Source organism: Macrobrachium nipponense, chromosome 6 (genome assembly GCF_015104395.2).
Source record: "Macrobrachium nipponense isolate FS-2020 chromosome 6, ASM1510439v2, whole genome shotgun sequence".
NCBI lineage: Eukaryota > Metazoa > Arthropoda > Malacostraca > Decapoda > Palaemonidae > Macrobrachium > Macrobrachium nipponense.
The window spans coordinates 26,434,526-26,458,357 of NC_061108.1; the positions used below are offsets into that span (position 1 = coordinate 26,434,526).

The window sequence follows — 23,832 nt, forward strand, 5'->3', positions numbered from 1 at the left end:
GTTCTTGCTGTTTCTTACCCCAGTACTTTGTTCCTCATTTAAATATCCATCTTTGAAATTTTTGATTAACTCATTTCAGTAGATATTAAACAGCCATTGAGATGTAAAGTGCCTCTGTCTCAGCTCCACTTTACACAAAACTGATCACCCTCTTGCATTTTCTAAGTTTATATAGCATGCCACATTCAGCTTTATGTTAGCGCTCCATCTTCTCACATAAGTGTATCCTTGTCTAAACTCTTTTCAATCCTGCAATATGTCTAAATTTCTTAATTAGATCCTATCATAGACTTTCACAATATAACAGTAACTTTATCCTCCATAAACCTTAAGTTACTTAAATTGACTTTTCCTTATTGTACTACAAAGAAATAATATTTCTTAAATCCCTCATAATTACCTACATTTTCAATTTTCCTTTTTCTAATTTCCTGGCCACCTGTCCACCTTCCAATATACAAGCACATACTCTTCTCAAATTATCTCTTTTCCTTCATTAAACTTCACATTTCCTCCTCCCAATCCTTACTTATTTTATTCCTTATTTCTCACCAACTTTAAGCTCATACACTATCAACATATTCTTTGATCCCTAACCCTTCAATTTTGCATACTCTACTTTAGTGTTTTTGAACCTAGCCAATATTTCTTTATTAAACTACAATCTTATATTCTCTATTAAGCTTCTTGCATGTATTTCTTATTTACTTCTTGTTAACTTTCTTTCCTTCATCATACCTAGATTATATGTAACCCTTCTCTAACTAGTATAACTTAAATTACAGCTTAAAGGACCCCTCACATTCCCATTCATATTATCATTATCATAATATTTACTCTAATAACTAAACTTTACAAGAAATTAGTATAGAAAAAAAATCAATTAAAAATGTTGAAACTTCCCACTATAATACCATATGTCTTAAATTTATATTTTGAAAGATTTAAAGGCATAGGTCTAGTGAATGGATGCGATGTTAGATTTAGTTGACAACTACAAAGGTCTTCGGAGGAGAAAATGGAAAATTTTTTCTATTTCAAATTTTTCACAACCTCATGCACATAAGGTTTATTCAGTCATATGAATAAGCTTTTAAAAGACTTTTATAACCTTGTGCCTACTAGTCACATTTATTCAAATTTTATATGTAGACTAACAATGGGTAAGGCTAATTGAATCATTTGGTCTTAACAATAGGATAGACTTATAGTTGGAGGGAGGCACAAGTACTACCCTGAACTGACTGGGGGTTCAGCCCACCTGACCACCCTTCCTAGAAGATTGAATTCTAAAGAAGGGGGTCGGAGCTCCTGAGAGAATAGATAAGCGAATATCTAAAAACTCAGCCTGCTGAGATTAAACACAATGAGACATGTCCAGATTCATCGCATTTGCGGAAGGTAAAGAGAACTCAGTCTGTTCAAGCAGCAAACCATGTCACCCACGGGTTTGTTATCACTCCTCCCTCCCTTTGTCAAAGAAAGGAGTAAGTGCTACCGAAAAGCAGATTTGTTTATTGTACAGGAACGAATCAAATAACTGCAACCAATAGGGCTGCCACACACAACTGTATCAGACCAGTTCCTGCTTATGAACATGTCTTGTTCTTCAGCCAGCCTGTAGGAAGAAGAAAGGAAAAAAAAAAGAGAAAGCAGGAGACCAGCCATCTCACTCATTCTCTCTTCACACAATTATCTTAATTAAGATACAAACTGTCCCACCAGGGGCACTGGATGAGTTACACAACTTGTTGGGGAGCCACCACTGGACCCAAAATGTGGTCTGCTGAAGCCAGGAACCAGCAATCAAAATCCTATGAACAGACAAGTTCTTCTTAAATGCCAGAGAGAAGTCATTCCTCTAATGCAGGGGTGTCAAACTCAAATCCTTTCTAGGGCCAATTATGCACTTGGTTATGGTCTCGAGGTCCATCAAAGATCTGATAATTACTTATTGGCCAGACAAGATTATAACTTATTTTGCTGGTCATCCTGGTTTAAACAAGAATACATTATTTGGGTTCATCTGAATTAGACTTGTAAAATTGGTCTTACCGAATAATACAATACACAATTATATATTACAGTTTTATTAACTTAGTTAAATTTTCCATCAGTTCTAACAGTCATAGTAGCTCAAGTTGAAAAATCTCTTGGCACCTCGCAGGCTACATTTGCCCCGCGGGCCATGAGTTTGACACCCCTGCTCTAATGACATCTGCTCTAGCCTGCACAGAACTACAGTACTATAAGGTGAAGAGTATTATACCAGCTAGAAGTCCTTTTTGGATAGCAGTGCCGAGCTCTGACAGGACATGCCAAAACTCCTATGGATTGCTCTACACAAACTCATTTAGGGAGGGAATTGAAAATGAGGCAAATCTGTCATCATAACCATGGGATTTTGAGTCTTAGCTACAAATTCTGGGACAAATTCAAAGGCCACAGACCCCAACCCCTGGTGTGTTTAGCATCATAACTCACCCACTATCCGCTGAACTGAAGTTCCAATTGAAGAGAAACCCCATCGATGACCCAAATCACAGTACACGACCCACTTGCCATGGTTGATGAAGACTTCCTGAGATAGCAGGACATCTGGCCTGCTGCTTTGCGAGAAAAGTCTCTCTCTCTCTCAGGCGATACTTGACAGTCTCCAGCCATGAAGCGATAGAGACCCTACCGACTGGAGGAAGCTTTCCACAACAACTCTGCCTGTAGCCCCACAGGGCAGGCGTCACCAAGGTCATCCTGAGATTCCTAAATTCATTATTCTGTTCAGGACCTGATGGATCAGGCAGAATGGAGGGAGGGTGTACACCTTGAGATTGTCCCATGGATGCTGTAGAGCATCTCTGCCAGAGCAAGAGGATCTGGGATCATCGAGAAGTAGACTTCCAGCTTCCTGTTGAAGCGAGTGGCAAAGAGGTCTAACATGGGTCTCCCCAAGGTGAAACTGCCTTTTCCGTACTTAGGACTTGACTCCGACAACTCAGCTTGTCGGCCACCACATTCTTCCTGCCTGGAATGTACCTGGTCATGAGCTCCACAGAGCTATTGATCGCCCACTGGTGCATCTCAACTGTCAACCAGTGGAGCTGGCGGCAGGAAGGAATCGTCTTCTCCAACGAAAAATTCTGGGACCATGAATAGAAGACCTCTAGCTTCTGTTGAAGAGAAGAAGTCTATCATACTAGGTCTTTTCAAGTAGACAGAAGAGATAATTGGGCACCCCAAGGGAATGTCCAATGACAAAATACTCAGCACAGATACGTTCTAAATATCCTACTGAAAATTTCCACATTGTCAAAGTAATTGCACTGTAGACTGGGAAGAAGTCCTTGAGCTGCCCAGGAAATGTGCCTCTCCAACGGAGACATCCTATGAGGTGAATCATTATGATGACATACAATCAGTATGCTGCTCATCAGAGGAGACATACTATGATGCTAGGACAAGCCCTTCCCCTGCCTTTGACTAAGTAACCACCATGGTAGCAGTCTTGAGCAATGTATCAAAGGGCTACGATGGGTCTTAAGGGGGCCGGCTGGCTAATGCCATTTTTTAAGGACAGGACTTTGATATTCATAGCACTTAATAAGGTGACTTGGGACATCTCCAAACCACATATGATTTTCGCCTCTGACCTTCGGTTTTGTGGCGCCAGGGCGATTTACCCCGAAAATAACCATTGTTCAAATTCTATCTCCTCCCTTGATATTTAATATTAGGACCTGGGATTACTACCATATATAGACTTGATGTAGACCTCCAATCAAATGAGGAGTTTTTTTTCTAAAAGTCATTTTTTTTGCTAGATATGAATTTTATTTTCCATTGTGGTAAAAAAATAAACCCTATAAATTAGGAAAACAAAATTTATAAAAAAAAAAACAAAAAAAAATTGGTCAAAAAAATGGGCTTTATTTGATTGTTCTATAATGCTTTCCGAGTTATATACCAAATTCCAATGTTATAGCTCTAAAACTAAGTGAGATGATAGATTTTGAAGGTCAATAACTATAGTTTTGAGATACGGGCGTTCAAAGTTTTTCTTCGTATTTTTATAACGACAATGATAATAAATAATGATTATTATGAATGTATATTTCTTTTTTGTGTATTAATAAACCAAAACTATTTTATTTATCATAATTTAATCATAAATGATGATCCCTTTGCTCATATATCGTAGCTTGGGGCACTGCGTCAGGCAAGACGGAGCACTCCTTCCTACACAACTCTCTCTCTCTCCTTCACTAACTCGGCTTATTACAGCGAATTTTCTTCTTCTGTATGTTAGCGAGATGTTTTCCTAGTATTTTCTGCTTTGGCATGATGAAATTCTTGCCGAAACAAAAATAAACAAACGTAAATGCAAGAGAATGTCAAGAGGTGAAATTCGAAGTTGTACTCTCTTTTTACAAAGACAATGTTAATAAATCATGATTATTATGTATTTCATATTCCTTTTTGGGTATTAATAAACCAAAACTATGTAATTTATCATAAATTAAGATCCCTTTGCTCATATATTATGATATTCTGTAATCATATTAGAGTGAATTTTCTTCGTCTTTATGTTAGCGAGATGTTTTCCTTGTCTTTTCCTCATTGGCAAGATGAAATTCTTGCCGAAACATAGATAAACATATGTAAAAGCAAGTGAATGTCAGAGGTGAAACTCGAACATGTAGACTGCTTGAAGTCTGTGCTCATACTGATCATGGTTGAACTTGATACTCCCCTCTGCGACCCACGGAATCTCTAAAGATGCCATTTCTCACAATTTTGTTGACAATAATTATCAAAATTTACGTTACCAGAAGAAATATTGCATTTTCTTGTAAGGATGAATGTTTTAGGCTTATTGAGTTAGTATTACTAATTACCCTGTAACTACAAAAGTAAGAGGAAAAATTTTTTTTTTTTTGACGAAATATTTCGTACACGTATTCTCAATTGCCATATGAAGCTCCATGAATTTTTTCATGACTGCATTTTTCGCCCTATATAGGGGTTCCGGCCGGCCCCCTTAACTACTTCAGAGATAAGAACACCAGGATATGAGTTACAATACTGATCTGGTTACTTGAATGAAGAGGTAGATTAAGCTAAGACTCGAACACAACCCAATCCCAAAACTCTTGAAGAGTGGGAATATCTTCTTGCAGAATTAAGAAGCAGAAGAACATCTGGGAATTTGAAGAGAAAGCCCAAACAGCATAAGCTCAAACCAGCTGGGCTAGGCTAAGAACTCCAACATAGGCTAGGACCCAACCACCTAGGCTAGGCTAAATCACTGGAGGAAGGTTTGAACTAGCACACCAATTGTAGGCTAAGCTAGGCTAGCCTAAGAATTTACCCACTTAGGCTTGCTACACAAGAATTCAACCACTTAGGCTAAGCTTAGATGGAATGGAAGGTTCGACCTCCTAACTAAGCTATGCTAAGCTAGGCTTAGAACCCATCCACTTGCAAGGCTAAGAACTCAACTACTTAGGCTAGGAGATGGTTAAGGTAGATATGAACTACGTTAGGCTAGGCTAAGAACTAAACCACTCGCTAGGCTAAGAACTAAACCACTCGCTAGGGCTAAGGACTCAACCACTTAGGCTAGGGAAGATGGTTAAGGTTAGATATGAACTACGTAGGCTAGTCTAAGAACTAAACAACTCGCTTAGGCTAAGAACTAAACCACTCGCTAGGCTAAGGATCAACCACTTAGGCTAGGCCAGGGACAGTTAACCTTTAACGCCGACTTAGACATATTAAACGTCGATATAAAATGTATGTTGGGTGCCGATTGGACTATGGTGGGCGTCGATATAAAAAAGCTTTTTTTTTAAAAATTCGCGGAAAAATAGTTATAGGCCTACTAGGCAAAAACTTTTGAATCACGCGACTTGGGGGATGCTGGGAGCTCACGGATCAAGGCGTTGTTTTGTTTACAATCGTTACCCAGGCACGCAAGCGCGAATTTCTTTCTTCTCGCACTAAATAGCATCAGCGACACATCTCGGAAATTATTTCGTCACTTTGACATAATTTTTGCACCATTTTATATTAGCCGTTACATGGAGTATTATATGTGAAAATGTTCGCAATGTTTCATGTAGAATACAACAAAAAAATACTCATGATTGTAGCTTATATCAAGTTTTGAAATATTTTCATATAATTAACGATGTGCCAAAATTTCAACCTTCGGTCAACTTTGACTCTACCGAAATGGTCGAAAAACGCAATTGTAAGATAAACTTTTATATTGTAGTAATATTCAATCATTACCTTCATTTTGCACCAAATTGGAAGTCTCTAGCACAATATTTCGGTAACTCTTCCGAAAAAATAAAATAAATTTTCATCCGATTGTCGTAATGTTTGCACCATTTTAAATTTGTCGTTACATAAAGTTTTATATGGAAATGTGTGCAATTTCATGTAGAATATAACAAAAAGAACCATGGTTGTAGCTTTATCAGTTTTGAAATATTTTCATATAAATAAACGATAAGTGCCAAAATATCAACTTCAGTCAACTTTGACTCGACGGAAATGGTAGAAAAACGCAATTTTAAGCTAAAACTCTTACATTCTAGTAATATTCAATCATTTACCCTTATTTTGCAACAAATTGTAAGTCTCTAGCACAATATTTCGATTTATGGTGAATTTATGAAAAAAAAAAACGTTTTTTTGTTCCGAATTGGTCGTAATGTTTGCACCATTTTAAATTAGCCGTTACATAAAGTTTTATATATATGAAAATGTACGCAATTTCATGTAGAATACAACAAAATACAACCCATGGTTGTAGCTTTTATCAGTTTTGAAATATTTTCATATAAATAACGATAAGTGCCAAAATTTCAACCTTCGGTCAACTTTGACTCTACCGAAATGGTCGAAAAACGCAATTGTAAGCTAAAACTATTACATTCTAGTAATATGCAATCATTTACCTCTATTTTGCAACAAATTGGAAGTCTCTAACACAATATTTCAATTTATGGTTAATTTATAAAATAAACTTTTTCCTTACGTCTGCGCGGTAACTCTTCCAAAAAAATCATAAACTTTTTCGTCCTATTGTCGTAATGTTTGCACCATTTTAAATTAGCCGTTACACAAAGTTTTATATATGAAAATGTGCGCAATTTCATGTAGAATACATATGGTTGTAGCTTTTATCAGTTTTGAAATATTTTCATATAAATAACGATAAATAGAAAAAATTCGTCTTCGGTAACTTTAACTCGACCAAAATTGGTCGAAAACTGCAATTGTAAGCTACAGCACTTACAGTCTAGTAATATTCAATTAATTACCTTCATTTTGCAACAAACGGGAAGTCTCTAGCACAATATTTCGATTTATGGTGAATTTTTGAAAAACAGCTTTTTTACATTACAAATTTATGCATCATTTTGTGATAATATTTTCTCTGTGTTGCCTTGATCGTTTTACAATGTGTTATACAGGCGGTCCCCGGGTTACGACGGGGGTTCCGTTCTTGAGACGCGTCGTAAGCCGAAAATCGTCGTAAGCCGGAACATCGTCAAAATTCCTAAGAAAACCTTACTTTTAATGCTTTGGGTGCATTGAAAACTATGTAAACTGCATTCTTATGGGATTTTTCATAAAAAAAAACCTTCAAATATTATTTTGCATTTTTGGTGTATCAATTTCATCTCTCAGATGAGCGTTGTAGGCGTCATAACCCTGGAACATGCGTCGTAACCCTGGAAATAACGTCTATTGACAAGCGTCGTAACCTCGGAACGTCGTAAGCCGACACCGTCGTAACCCGCGGACTTCCTGTTTACCAAAATGATTGTAATTTAGTGTACAATACAACAAAAAAAATTAACTCGTTAACTTTAACCGTTTTTGCTCACAGAACGATTTGTGTACAATTATATATGAAATTTTTTTTGCGCTGTCATATATCCCAATATTTACATATGATAATGATATTTTTTTTCATTTCTGATGGTTGCATACTAAACTTCGGGCAATGACAAAAAAAGGAGCCAAAAATGAACTCTTAATCTTGAAAACTAAACGTGCTGTGATTTTTTGAAAAAAAAAAATTTTTCTGCTTCGGCACTCACTCGCAAACGCTGCCGGCATACGGGAGACGATTTTTAAAATACCGCTTTGGCGTTTAAGGGTTAATAAGGCAGTTTCAAGTAGATAGAGTAGGCCAAGCCAAGAACTCAACCACTTAGGCTAGGTTAAGTAGTTTTGAACTAGTTTGGCTAGGCTAAGATCTCAACCACCTGCTAGGCTATGAACTCAACTCAACCAAAGAAAGTAGGGCCTCCATCACATACACGGACATACAACGAATCACATACACGGTCATGATACGTACAACAGTCCAAGTAAGAACGTCAGGGAGAAGATGATCTTTCTTTGCCTAGAAGTCTCTCAACCCCTGACTCTGGAAGGCGAACAGAGAAAATAAGACCTCCATCATGTACATGGAAAGATAAAACAATGTGTGTAAGTGCGGAAAAACATTCAAACAAAACCGTACTGCAATTTTATTTCATATGACAAAAGGGAGTACCCAGTCAATCATCATTGTATGATGAAACATCAGAGGGAGACGCTATCCACACACTGGAAAAGCCATCTGTAAGGTTGGTATTCCCGCATGAAGACAGTTTTGTTGACTAGCAACAAAGGCTCCAATGACAGCGAGGAACACACCATCAACAGGAGTGACTGGGTTCCAGACCTACGTATATAGAACCTGTATAGAAACAAATAACATGTTGTCTCCCTCAGGAAAGAGGCTATCTTCTATCATGTGAGAGCAAAAAGAAAAATTTATCTGTAATGATAAAGGTAAGGGAGTGAGCTGTATGACTCACACCCCTCCCCCACCAAAATTACGGAAAAGAGACGATAGACAATCATGACTGGTCCTGCAAGCAGACAGGAACAACACAACTGGAGATTGTCCACCATTAAAATTTGTGTTGAAGAAGTGTAGGAATACTCCTATGGTAGAAAGCTGAATCCTAGCATAAAAACCTTGTCTGCAACACGAACACCTAATGTCTCAAACATCCAGAAACACAAAAACTTTTAAAGACTAAACATTACCACATTCCCAAAAAATGTGTAACTAGATCAAATCAAAGATAAATAAAACATTAATGCCACAATACATATGTTTTCAAAATATCTTCAATATAACAAAGGTAAAATGCTAAAGAACAAAACATAGCTGGCCTCTCTCTCCCTGAAGAGGTATAATACTATCCCCTTGGGATATGAACCAGCATTACACATAACACAGCCAATGATGAAGCAGAGGTAAAAGCATAAGACACATCTACTGCAGTTTGCATTTCCCAAAGGAACTTGAATGCAGGAATCCTGGAAAGTCGTCTAAAAACATTGATGCTCATGGGACTTCTGGGTTGGATCAATATGAAATAAACCATGAAGTTAGGTAACTCTCCAAGGTGGTTACAGAAAGACGGATGCGTCATGATGTTCCAAGCCAGGTCGGTGACCAGCTTCCACCTCGTATATGCATGAATGGCCAAATGCCACAGAGTCCTTGCTTTACAATCTTGGATTATTTTTAACTGGTTTCCAGCTGGTGCTAGAAGGTTATCTATCCTATTGTTAAGACCGAAGGTCTGTTCCCCGTACTATGAACAAAGTGAAATGTATAACAGAAGCATTAATAGATTTAAAGGTGTGGATTTAAACTAAGAAAATGGAGTATGGACCAAGCATTTGTTACAGATCTATTATGTGAGAAGTTTGGAAATAAAGAGAAAAACATGATAAAAATTAGAACTAAAATAGAGGGTACTGATGATGTATTGTAAAGAAAAATATGTTGGTGAATCAGGAGAGGTAAATGCTTTCTATGCTGGATATGAAGTTTGTAAGCAGAAAAAATAAGCAGAAAAAATAACTAGTTTGGTGCATATGTGAAGCTGAGACAAAGGTGCACCAGGACTCCAACACCGGTTTTAATACCTTTGTGGATTAAGTATAACAAGAATCTGAGACGGACAGTCAATGTAAGTGCAACACTGCAGGATAGGAATATGTCATGAATAGATTGTGAACTAGCTTATTTTGCAACTAGAGACAGAATCTGAATGTTTGCAGAAGGAGAGAATTGAAAGTAAACATGAGCAAAAGAGAAAAAAAAAAGATGGGCCAATAAAGTTAACAAGGATGGGGGGGGGGGGGGAAACAGAAACCAACTGATTTGTTAAACTAAAAAGGAAGAAATGTACTAAATGATGGTAGGATAAGAGAAAAGGTGAGCCACTGAAATTGTATGAATCAGGTATAAGGTCAGAAAGGAAACCTGGAGGACTGTATCTAAAGAAGCCCAAGTTGCAATGCATAATGAAACTGTTAAGCCACCTTCCATGCTTGTGGAATAATGTTGTAGTCAAAATAACTGATGGCCATATCGGGAAGTGTGTATAACAAAAACATGACTTCATTTCTACGATGTCCCAAAAAAATTATTGTAGTACATATATTGCATGCAGCCTGTACACCTATATAAAAGAGCAAATGACCTTGTAAACTTCATATCAATCCAGATCAGATCGAAATTAGAGTTTGGCAGTCTTGCTGAAAAAGATGCCTTCAAGCTTCACATAACTAGCTTAACTTTTATATTTATTATTTATTATTACGTATTATTATTGGTATCACAACATATGAAAGGCTCAACTTACGAAAAATTCGAGTTACAAAAGCAAATACAGAGATTTTTTTGGCTCTACATACGAAAAAAGTTCAGGAAACGAAAGGTTGTTGCTGTAAAGTCCCGAGATTTGCCCAGACCACCGAGAACAATTTTAAAACTCGCGCGTTGCCAACTCATTAGACTCGGCACCATCCTCCCGCTCTCCCATTGGTTCCTGATACTAGTCACCACCATAAGATCCTGCTCTCCTATTGGTCAGCATCTCTCCCGTGATCCCATCATGCATCTACATACATAGCGGCATGCTTTTTCGGCCACTCGCCAGCAGCATCGTTATCGTAAGCACGCATAATTCGTTCGTTCTATATGATTTTGTTTATTAACATAAATTCGTTAGTGATTTCATTGTAGTACTACTTTATCGTGTTGTGTGAGAACTTTACTACATACGTATACTACATAACTTAATTACGTACAGTATACACGTAGTCATGGGTCCCAAGAAAGTTGAAGTTCACGGAAAGAAGAGGATGCTTTCTTTGGAAACAAAAATGACATTTTTATTAAAAAATAAATTTTTAAATATACTTACCTGGCAGTTATATACATAGCTATATTCTCTGACATCATGACAGATTTTCAAAAACTCGTGGCAATCGCAGACAGTTGGTCAGGTGATCGTTACCTGTACGCCCTCTAGATAGTTACCTGGAAACCTCAGATTTTCTCGCCCTCTAGTCTCCTGAGGGGAGGTGGGTGGGTTTCTGATTGTATATAACTGCCAGGGTTTAAGTTTATATTTAAAAATGTATTTTATAATAAAAATGTCATTTTTAAATATGCAACTGACCTGTCACTTATATACATAGCTGATTGACACCTTTGGAGGAGGGTCAGAGACAGCAACATCATTGTTAAACAACTACACGTAAGGTAACTCTTGACTCTTACCTGCTAAGGGAGCCGACTTCAAAAGTACTGCCTCTTTTCGTCTGCTCTCCTTAGGAGCTCCAGCTTAGGGATGTGACCTGTGTAGCTGAAGAGCTCAAAGGGGTTTGTCGACGGGACGTGACCTCTATGCGACAAAACAACCTATGCCCTTGATATGGGCTTAAACAGGCAAAAAAACCACCTAACCATTCAATACTCACATTACAAGAAATTAAAAAAATAAAAAAAAACATATGCACTCGACTGTTGAAGGTCTCCCTAGCCTTCAACAGACAACCATAAAAAACATCAAGGGCCTAGCATGTAGGATTAGAGACATCAACTCCTTCATCTATCACTGAGCCAGTGGCTACGAACGGTCCAAGGGTTCTGCAATCTTCATAGACCATTTCTATCTGTTTAAGATAGAATGAAGAAAAGACGGAGTTGCTTCTCCAGTACATTGCTCTAAGATGGCTTTAGGGGACTTGGTTCTTCCTAAAGGCCATTGATGTAGAGACTGCTCGAAGTTCATGAGCTTTTACCTTTAGTACCTTGTACAAATCTTCATTGCACTCAATGTGAGCCTCCTTTATCACGCTTCTAATAAAGAAGGCCATAGCGTTCTTTGGATTCAGAGCGGTTACTTCTCCCCATTTTTCCTAGGGTTTCCTATTGGGGTCTTTGACGGAGCACCATAAATTGTCAAAGGTTCCCTCCTGACCTCTTTGCATCTTTGCAAATAAACTTGCCTGGCTCTCACCGGACAAAGAGGCATTTCTTGCTCCTGGCCTGCAGTCTATAAGGATAGGAATAGTAAAAGATCTAGGCCAAGGGTTAGCGGGGGTCTCGTTCTTGGCTAAGAATCATAAGGTGGTAGAACAAACTGCTTTGGATTTACTAATTCCCACCTTTTTATCCATCGCATGAATCTCACTTACCCTCATTGCAGTAGCGAGAGCAACCAGAAAAAGCGTCTTCCTGGTTAAGTCCCTGAAAGAGCTTTCCTGGATGAGTTTTCAAACTTCCTCGACATCAAAAACTTTAAACACAACATCCAGGTTCCATCCTGGCACCTGCTCTCTCTCTTGCTTCGAAGTGTCAAAAGATCTAATTGGTCATGAAGTCCTGATTCTCTAGACAAGTCCAGTCCAATAAAGACTGAAGCCAGCATGCTTCTATATCCCTTAATTGTAGTCGTGGCTAGACCTACTTTAAGCTTCAGATGAAGAAGGAAGTCTGCGATCTGGCTCACAGAGGTGCTGGACGAGGACACCTTCTTCTCTTTGTACCAGTTTCTAAACACCTCCCACTTCGACTGGTAGACGTTGATGGTCGACGTCCTCCTCGCTCTTGGCAATAGCCTTTGCTGCCTCTCGCGAAAAGCCTCTAGCTCTGAGAAGTTTTTCGACAGTCGAAAGGCAGTTAGATGCAGAGCGAGGGTATTCCTGTGATACCGTTCGAAGTGGGGCTGTTTGAGCAGATCTGGATGTAACAGAAGGGTCCTTGGAACGTCCACTAGCCAATCTATCACCTCTGTGAACCAGTCTCAGGTCGGCCAGTACGGGGCTATCAGGGTCATTCTGGCTCCTTCGGACTGTGAGAATTTCACCACCACCTTGTGCAGAATCTTGAAAGACGGGAAGGCGTACAGATCCAGTCCTTTCCAGTCCATGAGGAATGCATCCACTGCTATGGCTTGGGGGTCTGGAACCGGAGAGCAGAACGTTTGCATTCTTTTCGTCTTGCTTGTCGCAAACAAGTCTATGGAGGGTTGACCCCATAACCCCCATAGAAGGACTTGGTTCTTTCGACTTAACAGGTCCGCTCTCACATTCAGCTCCATGCACAAATCTTGTTTGTAGAACAACATTCCTGTCCTTTGCCCATAACAAGAGATTCCTGGCTGTTTCGTTCAAGGAAAAGGAGTGGGTGCCTCCTTGCTTTTTGACATATGCTAGAGCAGTCACGTTGTCCATGCTCAACTCCACTACCTTGTCCAACACCCACTCTTCGAAGGCTTGCAGAGCTAGAAAGGCTGCCATCAGCTTTTTTTTGTTGATGTGCCACGATTTCTCAGCCTCGTTCCATCGCCCCGAAATCTCTCTGTTCCCTAGTGTTGCCCCCCAGCCTAGGTCGGAGGCGTCTGAGTATAATACTAGCTCTGGGTTCACGTGTTGAAGTGAGACTCCCTCTCCCAGCCTCGCTGGTATTCAGCCACCCACGTTCAAGTCGTTTTTTTCATCTCTGGCTGAAATCGGGAAAGGTGTCTGAAAGCTGCTGTTCCTTCCTCTTCCAATTCCTGTTGAGGCAAAATTACAGAGGTCTGAGGTGCAGTCTTCCCAGGGAGACGAACTGCTCGATCGAGGAAATGGTCCCCAGCAGACTCATCCATTCCCTCACCGAACATTGTTGTCTCCCCAGGAATTCCTGCACTCGAGCCAGGCATCGGTCTTGTTTCTCCTGGGAGGGAGAAGCCCGAAAATCCCGAGAGTTCATCAGAACTCCCAAATAGATGATCAATGGAGAAGGTTCCAGATGAGACTTCTTCATGTTTACAACTAATCTTAGCTCCTCCACTAGGTTTACGGTTATTTCTAGGTCCTTCAGACACTGCTTCCTGGATCTGGCTCTGAGAAGCCAATCGTCTAGATAAAGCGAGATTCGGATTCCCCCTTCGTGCAGCCATTTGGTTACATTCGCCATAATTGCTGTAAAGACTTGAGGTGCTGAGCTGAGCCCGAAGCACAGCGCCCTGAAATGGAATATCTTTCCTTCGAACATGAACCTGAGGTATTTCCGAGAGCTCGGGTGGATGGGGACGTGAAAGTAAGCGTCCTGTAGGTCTAATGAGACCATCCAATCTCCTGGTCTTAACGCCAACAGCACTGATTGCTTTGTTTCCATCGTGAATTTCGTCTTTACGAAGAAGGCGTTCAGGGCACTGACGTCCAGGACAGGTCTCCATCCTTTCGAGCTCTTGGGTACTAAGAAAAGACGATTGTAGAACCCCGGGTTCTCTTGCGGTGATACAGGCTCTATCGCCTTTTTTAAGAGCATAAGCTCTACTTGCTCCTTCAACGCAAGCTTCTTGCTGACGTCTTTGTAACTTGCCGTCAATTGAGGGGATCCAATACTGTGTGAGGTTTGGTGGAAAACGGGATCTTGTAGCCCTCCCTCAGGATTTGGAGGGTCCAGTTGTCTGCCCCCCTGTCTCTCCAAGCTTCCCAAAACATGGATAGCCTGGCTCTTATCTCTGTCTGGAGGACTTTCACTTCATGGCCTCCTCTTGGAAGGAGGCTTGCTGCCTCTTCTGGAGGACTTCCTAGCAGTTCGTGACGTCCCTCGGGACTGTTTGCCACGAAATGACTGTTAAGGCTGTTACTCCTCTTTCCCTCTCTTGGCTGCAAATGAGGAAGGTAAAACCCCACTGGCTGCCTTAGATGGCAATATCCCTTACCATATCTTGAGGGAATAGGAATTTAGAAAAAGGGGCAAACAAAAGCTCTGCTCTCTGCACTTGCTTGACCCCTTTTGCCATAAAGGAGCAGAGGAGGGACCTTTTCTTCACAATTCCCGCCGTGAAAATAGCTGCTACTTTATTTGTCCCATCTCGTAACGCCTTGTCCATACAAGACATAACACTTAAGAGACCTGCCACGCCCGGGGAGTCCTTCGCTTCCACTTTCTTGGCGAGGGCGCTCAAAGACCAGTCAAGAAAGTTCAGGACCTCAAACACCCTGAACACGCCCTTCAGCAAATGATCTGACTCTTGCATTGTCCACTGAATCTTCGCCGAAGACATGGCATGTCTACGATTGGCATCGACGATACTGGAGAAATCTGCCCGAGAGGAGGCAGGTACTCCCAGGCCCAGGACTTCTCCATTCTCATACCAAACACTAGACTTCGATGCCAATTTTGCAGGGGGAAAACTGAATGCAGTTTTACCCCGCTCCTTTTTATCCTTCATCCACTCGTCCATGTTCGCGACAGCTTTCTTTGCGGAAATGGAAAGGACCATCTTCGTAAAAGAAGACTTCTTCTGAGTTCTCCCACAAAGGAATTGGGACAGGGGAGAACGAGGGGCTGCGGGCTTAAAGTCTGCTTCGAAAAGTTCTGGAAAAAGAAGCATAAGGTTCTTATAGTCTGATGGGGGAGCCTGTTCTTTCGTCTCCTACTCAGAAACTACTTCTAACATTTCCGATGGTTTATCCTCGTCTTGCTCCATGTCGGACGATGCAGCAGTCGCAATAGCTGGGGTGTTGCTGGTATCGATGCGTTCCTTAGAACTCCCGTCAACTGGAACGTCACGCTTACAAGCGTCGGCGTCACGTTCATTCCTTGCACACGCACTGGCGTCATGCTCGGGAGCATGATGCGCATACACTTCATGCTTGTGTGCTTTGCGAGCGTCACGCTTGTCCACGCGCCTCTTGCTGCTGACGCTCAGTGATGTCTCCATATGTCCCGGAGCGTCATGCTGACGCTTCGGTTCTTGCAGCCTTCCCATCAGTGCTGACAGCTGCCACTGCATTCCTTGCAGCATATCCTTGGTAGAGGACGAAGATGTCGCGTCCGATTCGTCCACACGATCTCTAACAGGCGGAGCAAATTCAGCTAAGGATTCCTGAGGACGCTGGGGCTTTGAAGGAAACTCGTTTGGCGATTCCTCCCAATCAGAAGGCGGATGAGGAGCGTGCAGCAATGGAGCTGCTAAGCTGCAATCTATGCTATCAACCTTGGGAGCGTGAGCAGCAGGAGAGGCAGGAGTCATTATTACCTTGCTCTGTTTAGCTGGGGAAGCTTCCGATGATGAAAACCTCTCCGGAGAACTCCAGTGACTGCAGCCTGGGAGTTGCTCAACAGACGCGACCGCATCACCTCAAGGTAACTTCCTCTTGAGAGGTCGAGAAGACGTGGAGCTCCACCAACCTCGACGAGGGGAGACGTCATCGGAGGACGAACCAAAAGCACTTGACACGCCTTTTCTATGGCTGTCTGAAGCAACCTGGGAGGCATCAACAGGTTTGCTCGAGGGCACGCCCGACCGGATACCAGAGCCTCTCGCCTCCCTTCGACTTTACGTCTCCTTTGGGTCTGGGAGCTTGTAAGAGGTCTAGGTCTAGGAGTGCGACAGGACCGATCGGACACACCCTCCACTACACTGACACTAACACTTGATTTGTCACTGACACTGACTTTTGTACCAGCACTCAATGCACTTACAATTGTCCAGGTACGATTGCCTTGCTCAGTTAGAGAGGCAATTTGCTGCCCCATTTTCTCAAGTACAGCTTGAATACCTGCAATACCCGAGTCTTTCGCCCCCGACTCGATGACAGGTTCGGGAGCTGCTACCTCTACTAAGGGACATTCAGTAGGAACAGGAGAAGGAACTACGGGGTTGTCTACTACTTCCTGACTAATAGATGAATGGGAAAGGGAACTCTTGGTTCTTCTAACCCTATCTCTTTCAAGTTTACGGACATACCTGTCCAACTCCTTCCATTCTTTATCACTCAAAATCATGCACTCCTCACATCTATCCTCAATTGTGCAAATACGACCTCTACAACTCACACAAAGTGTGTGGGGATCAAGAGAAGCTTTTGGAAGTCTAACTCTGCACCTCCCCTTACTGCAGACTCGATAAACAATTCCAGAGTCCGACATTGTTTAATGAGTAATCCAAAACAAGATCCTATTTTATCCAAGTCAATAACAGCGAAAGCCAAAACAATACTTCACCAATTGATGAAATACTCTAGCGAGCAGTGAAAATCCTATCGAAGAGCCAACAACGATAATGTTGCCGGCTCGGGCGACAGAGAAAATCTGAGGTTTCCAGGTAACTATCTAGAGGGCGTACAGGTAACGATCACCTGACCAACTGTCGGCGATTGCAGCGAGTTTTTGAAAATCTGTCGTGACGTCATGACGTCAGAGAATATAGCTATGTATATAACGGACAGGTCAGTTGCATATTTAAAAATGGAGATTATCAAGAAGTATGAAGCTGGCAAGCAATTGAGTGTGATCGCCAAGGAATGTGGCCGAAATCCATCGACAATAGGGCCCATCCTTAAGCAGAAGGAAGCCATCAAAGCAACTACACCTTCCAAGGGCGTCACTATTTTGTCTAGCAAGAGGAGCCACATGCACAACGAGATGGAAAGGCTGCTTCTTGTCTAGATAAAAGACAAAGAAATCGCTAGCGATACAATAATTGAGACGGTAGTCTGCCACAAGGCCAGCGCTATTTTCGACAATTTGATTGCCCAGGCCGAAGACGACGGAGGAGAAGGGACATCGACGTCAACCCCAGACTTCAAGGCTTCTCATGGGTGGTTTGAAAAATTCCGTAAACAGACTGGCATCCATTCGGTGGTGCGCCATGGGTAGGCGGCCAGCTCAGACACGAAAGCGGCCGAAGCCTTTATTAAGACGTTCGACGAGATGACGATCAACGAAGGCTACAGTTCTCAGCAAGTCGCCAACTGTGATGAGACTGGCCTTTTTTGGAAAAAAATGCCTCGTCGGATGTACATCACGCAGGAAGAGAAGCTACCCGGGCATAAGCCTATGAAAGACAGGCTTACTCTCGCACTTTGTTCGAACGCCAGTGGGGATTGCAAGGTGAAGCCCTTACTTGTCTATCATTCGGAGACTCCTCGAGCCTTCAAGGCCCATAAAGTGCTAAAGGAGAAACTTCCAGTGATGTGGAGGGCTAATGCAAAAGCCTGGGTGAAACGAGACTTTTGTTCATCGAGTGGGTAAATCTGTGTTTCGGCCCGACAGTGAAGAAATTCTTGGAAGAGAAGCGCCCCCTCTGAAATGTCTGCTGTTGTTGGACAATGCCCCTGCTCACCCTCCTGGCCTCGAGGAAGATATCCTAGCGGCGTATGCATTTATCAAGGTTCTTTATCTTCTGCCTAACACCACTCCTCTCCTCCAGCCCATGGACCAGCAAGTGATATCGAACTTCAAGAAGCTGTATACGAAATATCTTTTCAAGAGATGTTTCGACATCACCGATACCACAAACCTCACCTTGCGTCAATTTTGGAAGGAGCATTTCAATGTTGTGATATGCATCCGACCCATCAATCAAGCTTGGCAGGAGATTTTGAGGCGAACCATGAATTCTTTGTGGAGGAAACTCTGGCCTGATGCCGTATCGACATGGGCGAAACTGGTGCTGCAGATTCAGGAACAGATGACGATCCTGAAACTGTTTCGCAATTAGATCTTGTTGAGATCGTTGCACTCGGCAAGTCCATGGGGCTGGTCGTCGACGAGGACGACATCAATGACCTTCTCGAGGAGCACCAAGAGGAGTTGGAGGCCATGCAACATAACGTCATTCAAGAAGAGTTCTCTAGCAGTGGCAAGGAGGAGGAGGATGATCCTATGACAACGGCAGAAATTAAGGATGCTCTAGCTGCTTTTCATAAGGTGCAATCATTTGTAGAAAAGACACACCCTGAAAAGGTTTACACAGGTCGTATGCTTGCGCAGTTCAATGACGTTTGCCCGAGTCGTTTCAGGAACATTGTGAAATGTAGGCAGAAGCAGTCTTCCTTGGATAGTTATTTTTTAAAGAGGCCTTTAGTAGGAGTAAGCAAAAAGGAAGATCCAATTGATACTACGAAAAAACAGAAAGTTGAAAGTGGTAAAGAAATTGAAATTAAAAAAAAAAAAAAAAAAAAACCGTAAAGTATAAAAAGTAAAACAAAATGTAAAAATCAAAAAAGGAAAAAAAAAATTACTCAAGAGTTTTTGCAAAGTTAAGTACGTATTACAGTTTTGTTAATGTTTCGTAAAGTTTAGTTTGTTTCCTGACATTTTTAATGTGTTTCGTTAAGTGTACATACTACGTAACAAATTTTCTGCCGTTTGTCCTCCTCCTCTGTTGCCACTGTCGGAGATAGCCTCACTCGAAAGGTAAGGTTCCACATTTTACTACATACGTACATATGTATGTACAGTACTTCTTGTATACCATGTACACTAATACACTTTATTTACAGGTACATATTAGTAGTACATATTAAGTTAGGTATTGAATGGTCCAAACTGTTGTATTATTTTTCATTGTTTATCGGTCAATTTAGCTTTATTATAAAATTTACTGGGGTGTTTTTGTAGGGCTTGGAATGGATTAGGCATTTTACACATATAATGCAGTTCAAGATATGAAAAGCTCATGTTACGAAGGCCGCCTCAGAACGGATTAATTTTGTATGTCAAGGTACCACTGTATTATTATTATTATTATTATTATTATTATTATTATTATTATTATTATTTTATTTTTGCTGGAAGTAAACCCTTTTTTAAACATGTTTTATCAAAAGTAATTGTTGCCTCAGCTACATTAATTTTATATAAGTCCTTCTCTATTTTCCCAATTATGGTTTTCTCATTGTTGCTTAAACTGGTGAGCAACACACCAAAAGGTTGGCATGCCTAAAATAGGTAATTATGAGTCAATTTTAATTTAATTCAAAGATGCTGGAGGCAGTAGTTAAACTTTCGGGGTATAACCCATAGTTTTTCAAGGGTAAAGTTAAATTCTAATTCCTTGGTATGGGCCGTGATGTGGTAGGTGATGGACTGAAGCAAGAGGGTGAGATCGTCTGCTTTTGTACTGGTGGTGCAGCGGAGTCCTCATGCCGCTGCTTTTTCATTGGCTAATGACTAGTGAACTGCTTTATTATTGGCTGTCTGGCTGTGTACTCAAATCAGTTCCCAAACGTATACCCAGCACTCGTGCTGATCTTCTCAGTTGCGTAAAGTCACGCCGGCTTCATTTGGATTGGTCAATGGCTGTGTGATGTCACGCTGGCTTAATTTGGACTAGTCAATGGGAGCAAAAAAGCCACCTGCGTCGTATTCATGAAAGACTTTTGCTCCTGGATTAGTAACGCCTCCAGAAGGCGCAGATGGAGAGGGTCGGGTACTCTCCCTATTATCCTAGTGTTGCAGTTAATGCAGTCACAGGAGATTGTCTCAGTGGGCGGTGAGGGCATGATTCTTGATGGCCCCTTTTTGGGTGTGACAGGAAATTCTCTTCGCAAGACACATTGCAGTCATTCAAATGTACTTCCAGGATATCCTCAGGCAGGGCATATGTATTGGTATACTACGTTCGTCTGCTGGAGGGGTCTCCTGATGGCAGTGACGGGTTATTCTTCATGATTAAATTTCTTGATCTGTTTTTGTAATATATTATAAGGTCCATCATCTTACCTTCTTCAGTGGGGAGGATGTTCTCCTTGATGATCTTCCTCATCGAGTTCTCCTCGCGGTGCTGAGCTAAGAGTGCATGAAGGCCTTATGATATACCTTGATGCTCTCGGTAGGGTAGGGTCATGGGTTTTCTTCCTCATTCGAGTACTATCTTTCGAGGGCAATCGATGCACACTTCTTGGTTAGTGAGCTTATTAGTATATCTGTTGTTAACAAGAATCTGCAAAGCTCTATCAAGCTTGAGGTGTGTCCTCCTAGGTAGAACAATGGGAGAAGGCCCTTTCAAAAGGAAAACTGTACAAGGACAATGCTCGACTACGGCATGAATGGATGAATGCGCAGACATTAACAAGACGCCCGAGCACCGGAGATGTCAGCAAGGAACCTGAAGCAGACCACCCTGGATCCCTTGAGAATGATTTCCTCAGCCCTGATCATGAAGACCCTGATGTAGACCAACTGGATAGTGACAACCCCTGGATGTAGAATTAGCCATCGATGAAGACATCAATGCTTGCCATACCTGCCTATGAGATGATGATATTTAGGAATGTGCTTCAACAGGGATACTGAGTGCACACTCAGTACTGCGAGGGGGAGAACTCGATGAGGAAAATCATCAAGAATATCCTCCCCACTGAAGAAGGCAAGATGGTGGACCTTATATTACAAAAACAGGGGAACAAGAGATCTAATCATGAAGAATAGCCCCTCACTGCCATCAGGAGACCCCCTCAAGCAGACAAACGTACTATACCATGATATATATGCCCCGCCCGAGGATGTCCTGGGAAGTACATTTGAATGACTACAATGCGTCTTGCGAAGAGAATCTCCTGTCACACCCAAAAGGAGGCCATCAAGAATCACGCCCTCATTGCCCACCGAGACAATCTCACATGATTGCAGTATCCACAACACTAGGATAATAGGAAGAGCACCTGAACCTCTCCATCTGGATCTTCTGGAGGCGTTACTCATCCAGGAGCCAAAGCCCTCCATGAATATGACCCAGAAGGCCTATTTGCTCCCGACCTGCATGCAAAGAAACACCCCAATTCAAGAAAATAACACTGAAGACGACTCTAACACCATCAATAACACCACCAGTGATGTCACACAGCCATTGAACAATGAAAATGAAGCCCAGTGTGACGTCTCGCAACTGAAAAGATTGGCATGACTGCTGAGCATGCCCTCGGGAACTGGTCTGAGCCCACAGCCAGGCAGCCAATCATGAGGCAGCTCGCTAGTCGTTAGCCAATGAACAAGCAGCGGCATGAAGACCCCTCCTGCACCACCAGTACAATAGCAGACAGACTCTTGCTTCTGTCCATCACCTACCTCTGCCTAAGAGGATGTCTGAAGTCCCAGACGAAATGTCACGGCGCCTACCAAGGAATTAGAATTTAACTTTACTCTTGAGAAACTCTACAGGGTTATACTCCAAAAGTTTAGCTACTGCCTCCGGCATCTTTGAATAAAATTAAAATTAACTTTAAAAATTACCTATTTTAGGCATGCCAACCTTTGGTGCATTGCTCACCAGTTTAAGCAACAATGAGAAAATCATAAATAAAAAAATATAGAGAAGAACCTATTTAAAAATAATGCAGCTAAGGCAGTAATTACTTTTAATGAAACATATCATTATTATTCCTATCATAAAACAGACACAATCATGATGTATAATGTCAAAGCATTTATACATCAAATCAACAATGACAACTATATATATATATATTAAAATATTTTGTTGTCTTCACCTGCAAACCCATGAAAAATTATGGTATTATTTCAGGATTTCTATTTAATCAATTAAAATATGTTACTAATTAGTTTCATGAATTAAACCATAATCTCTCCCTTGGACTATGGGAAGTACTGACTTAATACTTTTGTGCTCATTGGACTATGGGAAGTACTGACAATACTTTTGTGCTCAAACAGCCATTTTGGATTTGCTGAGGTAGAATGCTATAGAAATCCTACTTTACACAGTAAACAACAATGCAACCAAGGTAATAACACTGATAAAGTTCTCTATAAATGCAAACTTTACCTATGAGAACAAATGTGCAAGAGCTTCTGTCTAAAGCATATTGTTTTGTACACTGAACAGCTACGCTTGCAAACAACAAAAGAGAACAGCAGCAAACATAAAGTTTTTGAAGTAATAAACAGAGAAACTTCATCAAATACAGTAAAATACTTCTAATTTACATATAGCAATGCTTCTGGATAAAGATATTTAAGAAGAATTAAGAATTAACAAAACAACAGGCTGCAATTGACAGAAGTACTGTTCATGAGGAAAACTAAAGAACTTGCAAAGGAATTCCAAAAAGCTACAGGGGGATGGATACATAAAGTACAGTATTACCATGAGCTTGAATGACAATTACCAATCTAACCCTATCTCTGGAATCTCGCATATCATCCAACTCCAGAGCTTCATTGTCTGACATGACACATCTTGAGCCATCCCCACACACCATAACAAGGCGACACTTGACCATGTGGACCATCCCAACCCAGGAATCAAGTGCTACGGCAATATCTGTAGTAAATTCCTGTAAAAATTACATACTGGATTAATAAGAGAACAGTTATCGACACTACTACAATTCCACATAATGGTAACAATATTTAGAGAAACTATAAAAAAGCTAATGCAATATACTGGGATTAAAAAAAGGATTTTGACGTAGGAAAAATCTATTTCTGGGCGATTGGTTCATGTCGCTGCGCGAAATAATCCTTTAGTTCATTATTTCTTAGGTAAATGAGCTAACAAAATACCAGAGAATAAACAAAATAAAGAAGAGGTCAGTATAACTGACTCGCTCACCAAAATACAAAAGAAGGGTGTTGGTATGGTAACTAGGGCGAGTGAGACCACTACCCACGAACTTCTTGCCATTTAGAAATTTCCACAA

General features: G+C 41.2%; 1 protein-coding gene across 1 annotated transcript in view; it reads right to left on the reverse strand.

The window, feature by feature from the left end:
- LOC135216469 ((E3-independent) E2 ubiquitin-conjugating enzyme-like) overlaps positions 1 to 23,832 on the reverse strand; it is a 561,446-nt gene that overhangs the window by 442,870 nt on the left and 94,744 nt on the right. The window contains 1 exon segment of the mRNA XM_064251838.1: positions 23,299 to 23,466. Within this exon segment, the coding sequence (XP_064107908.1) occupies positions 23,299 to 23,466 (168 nt within the window).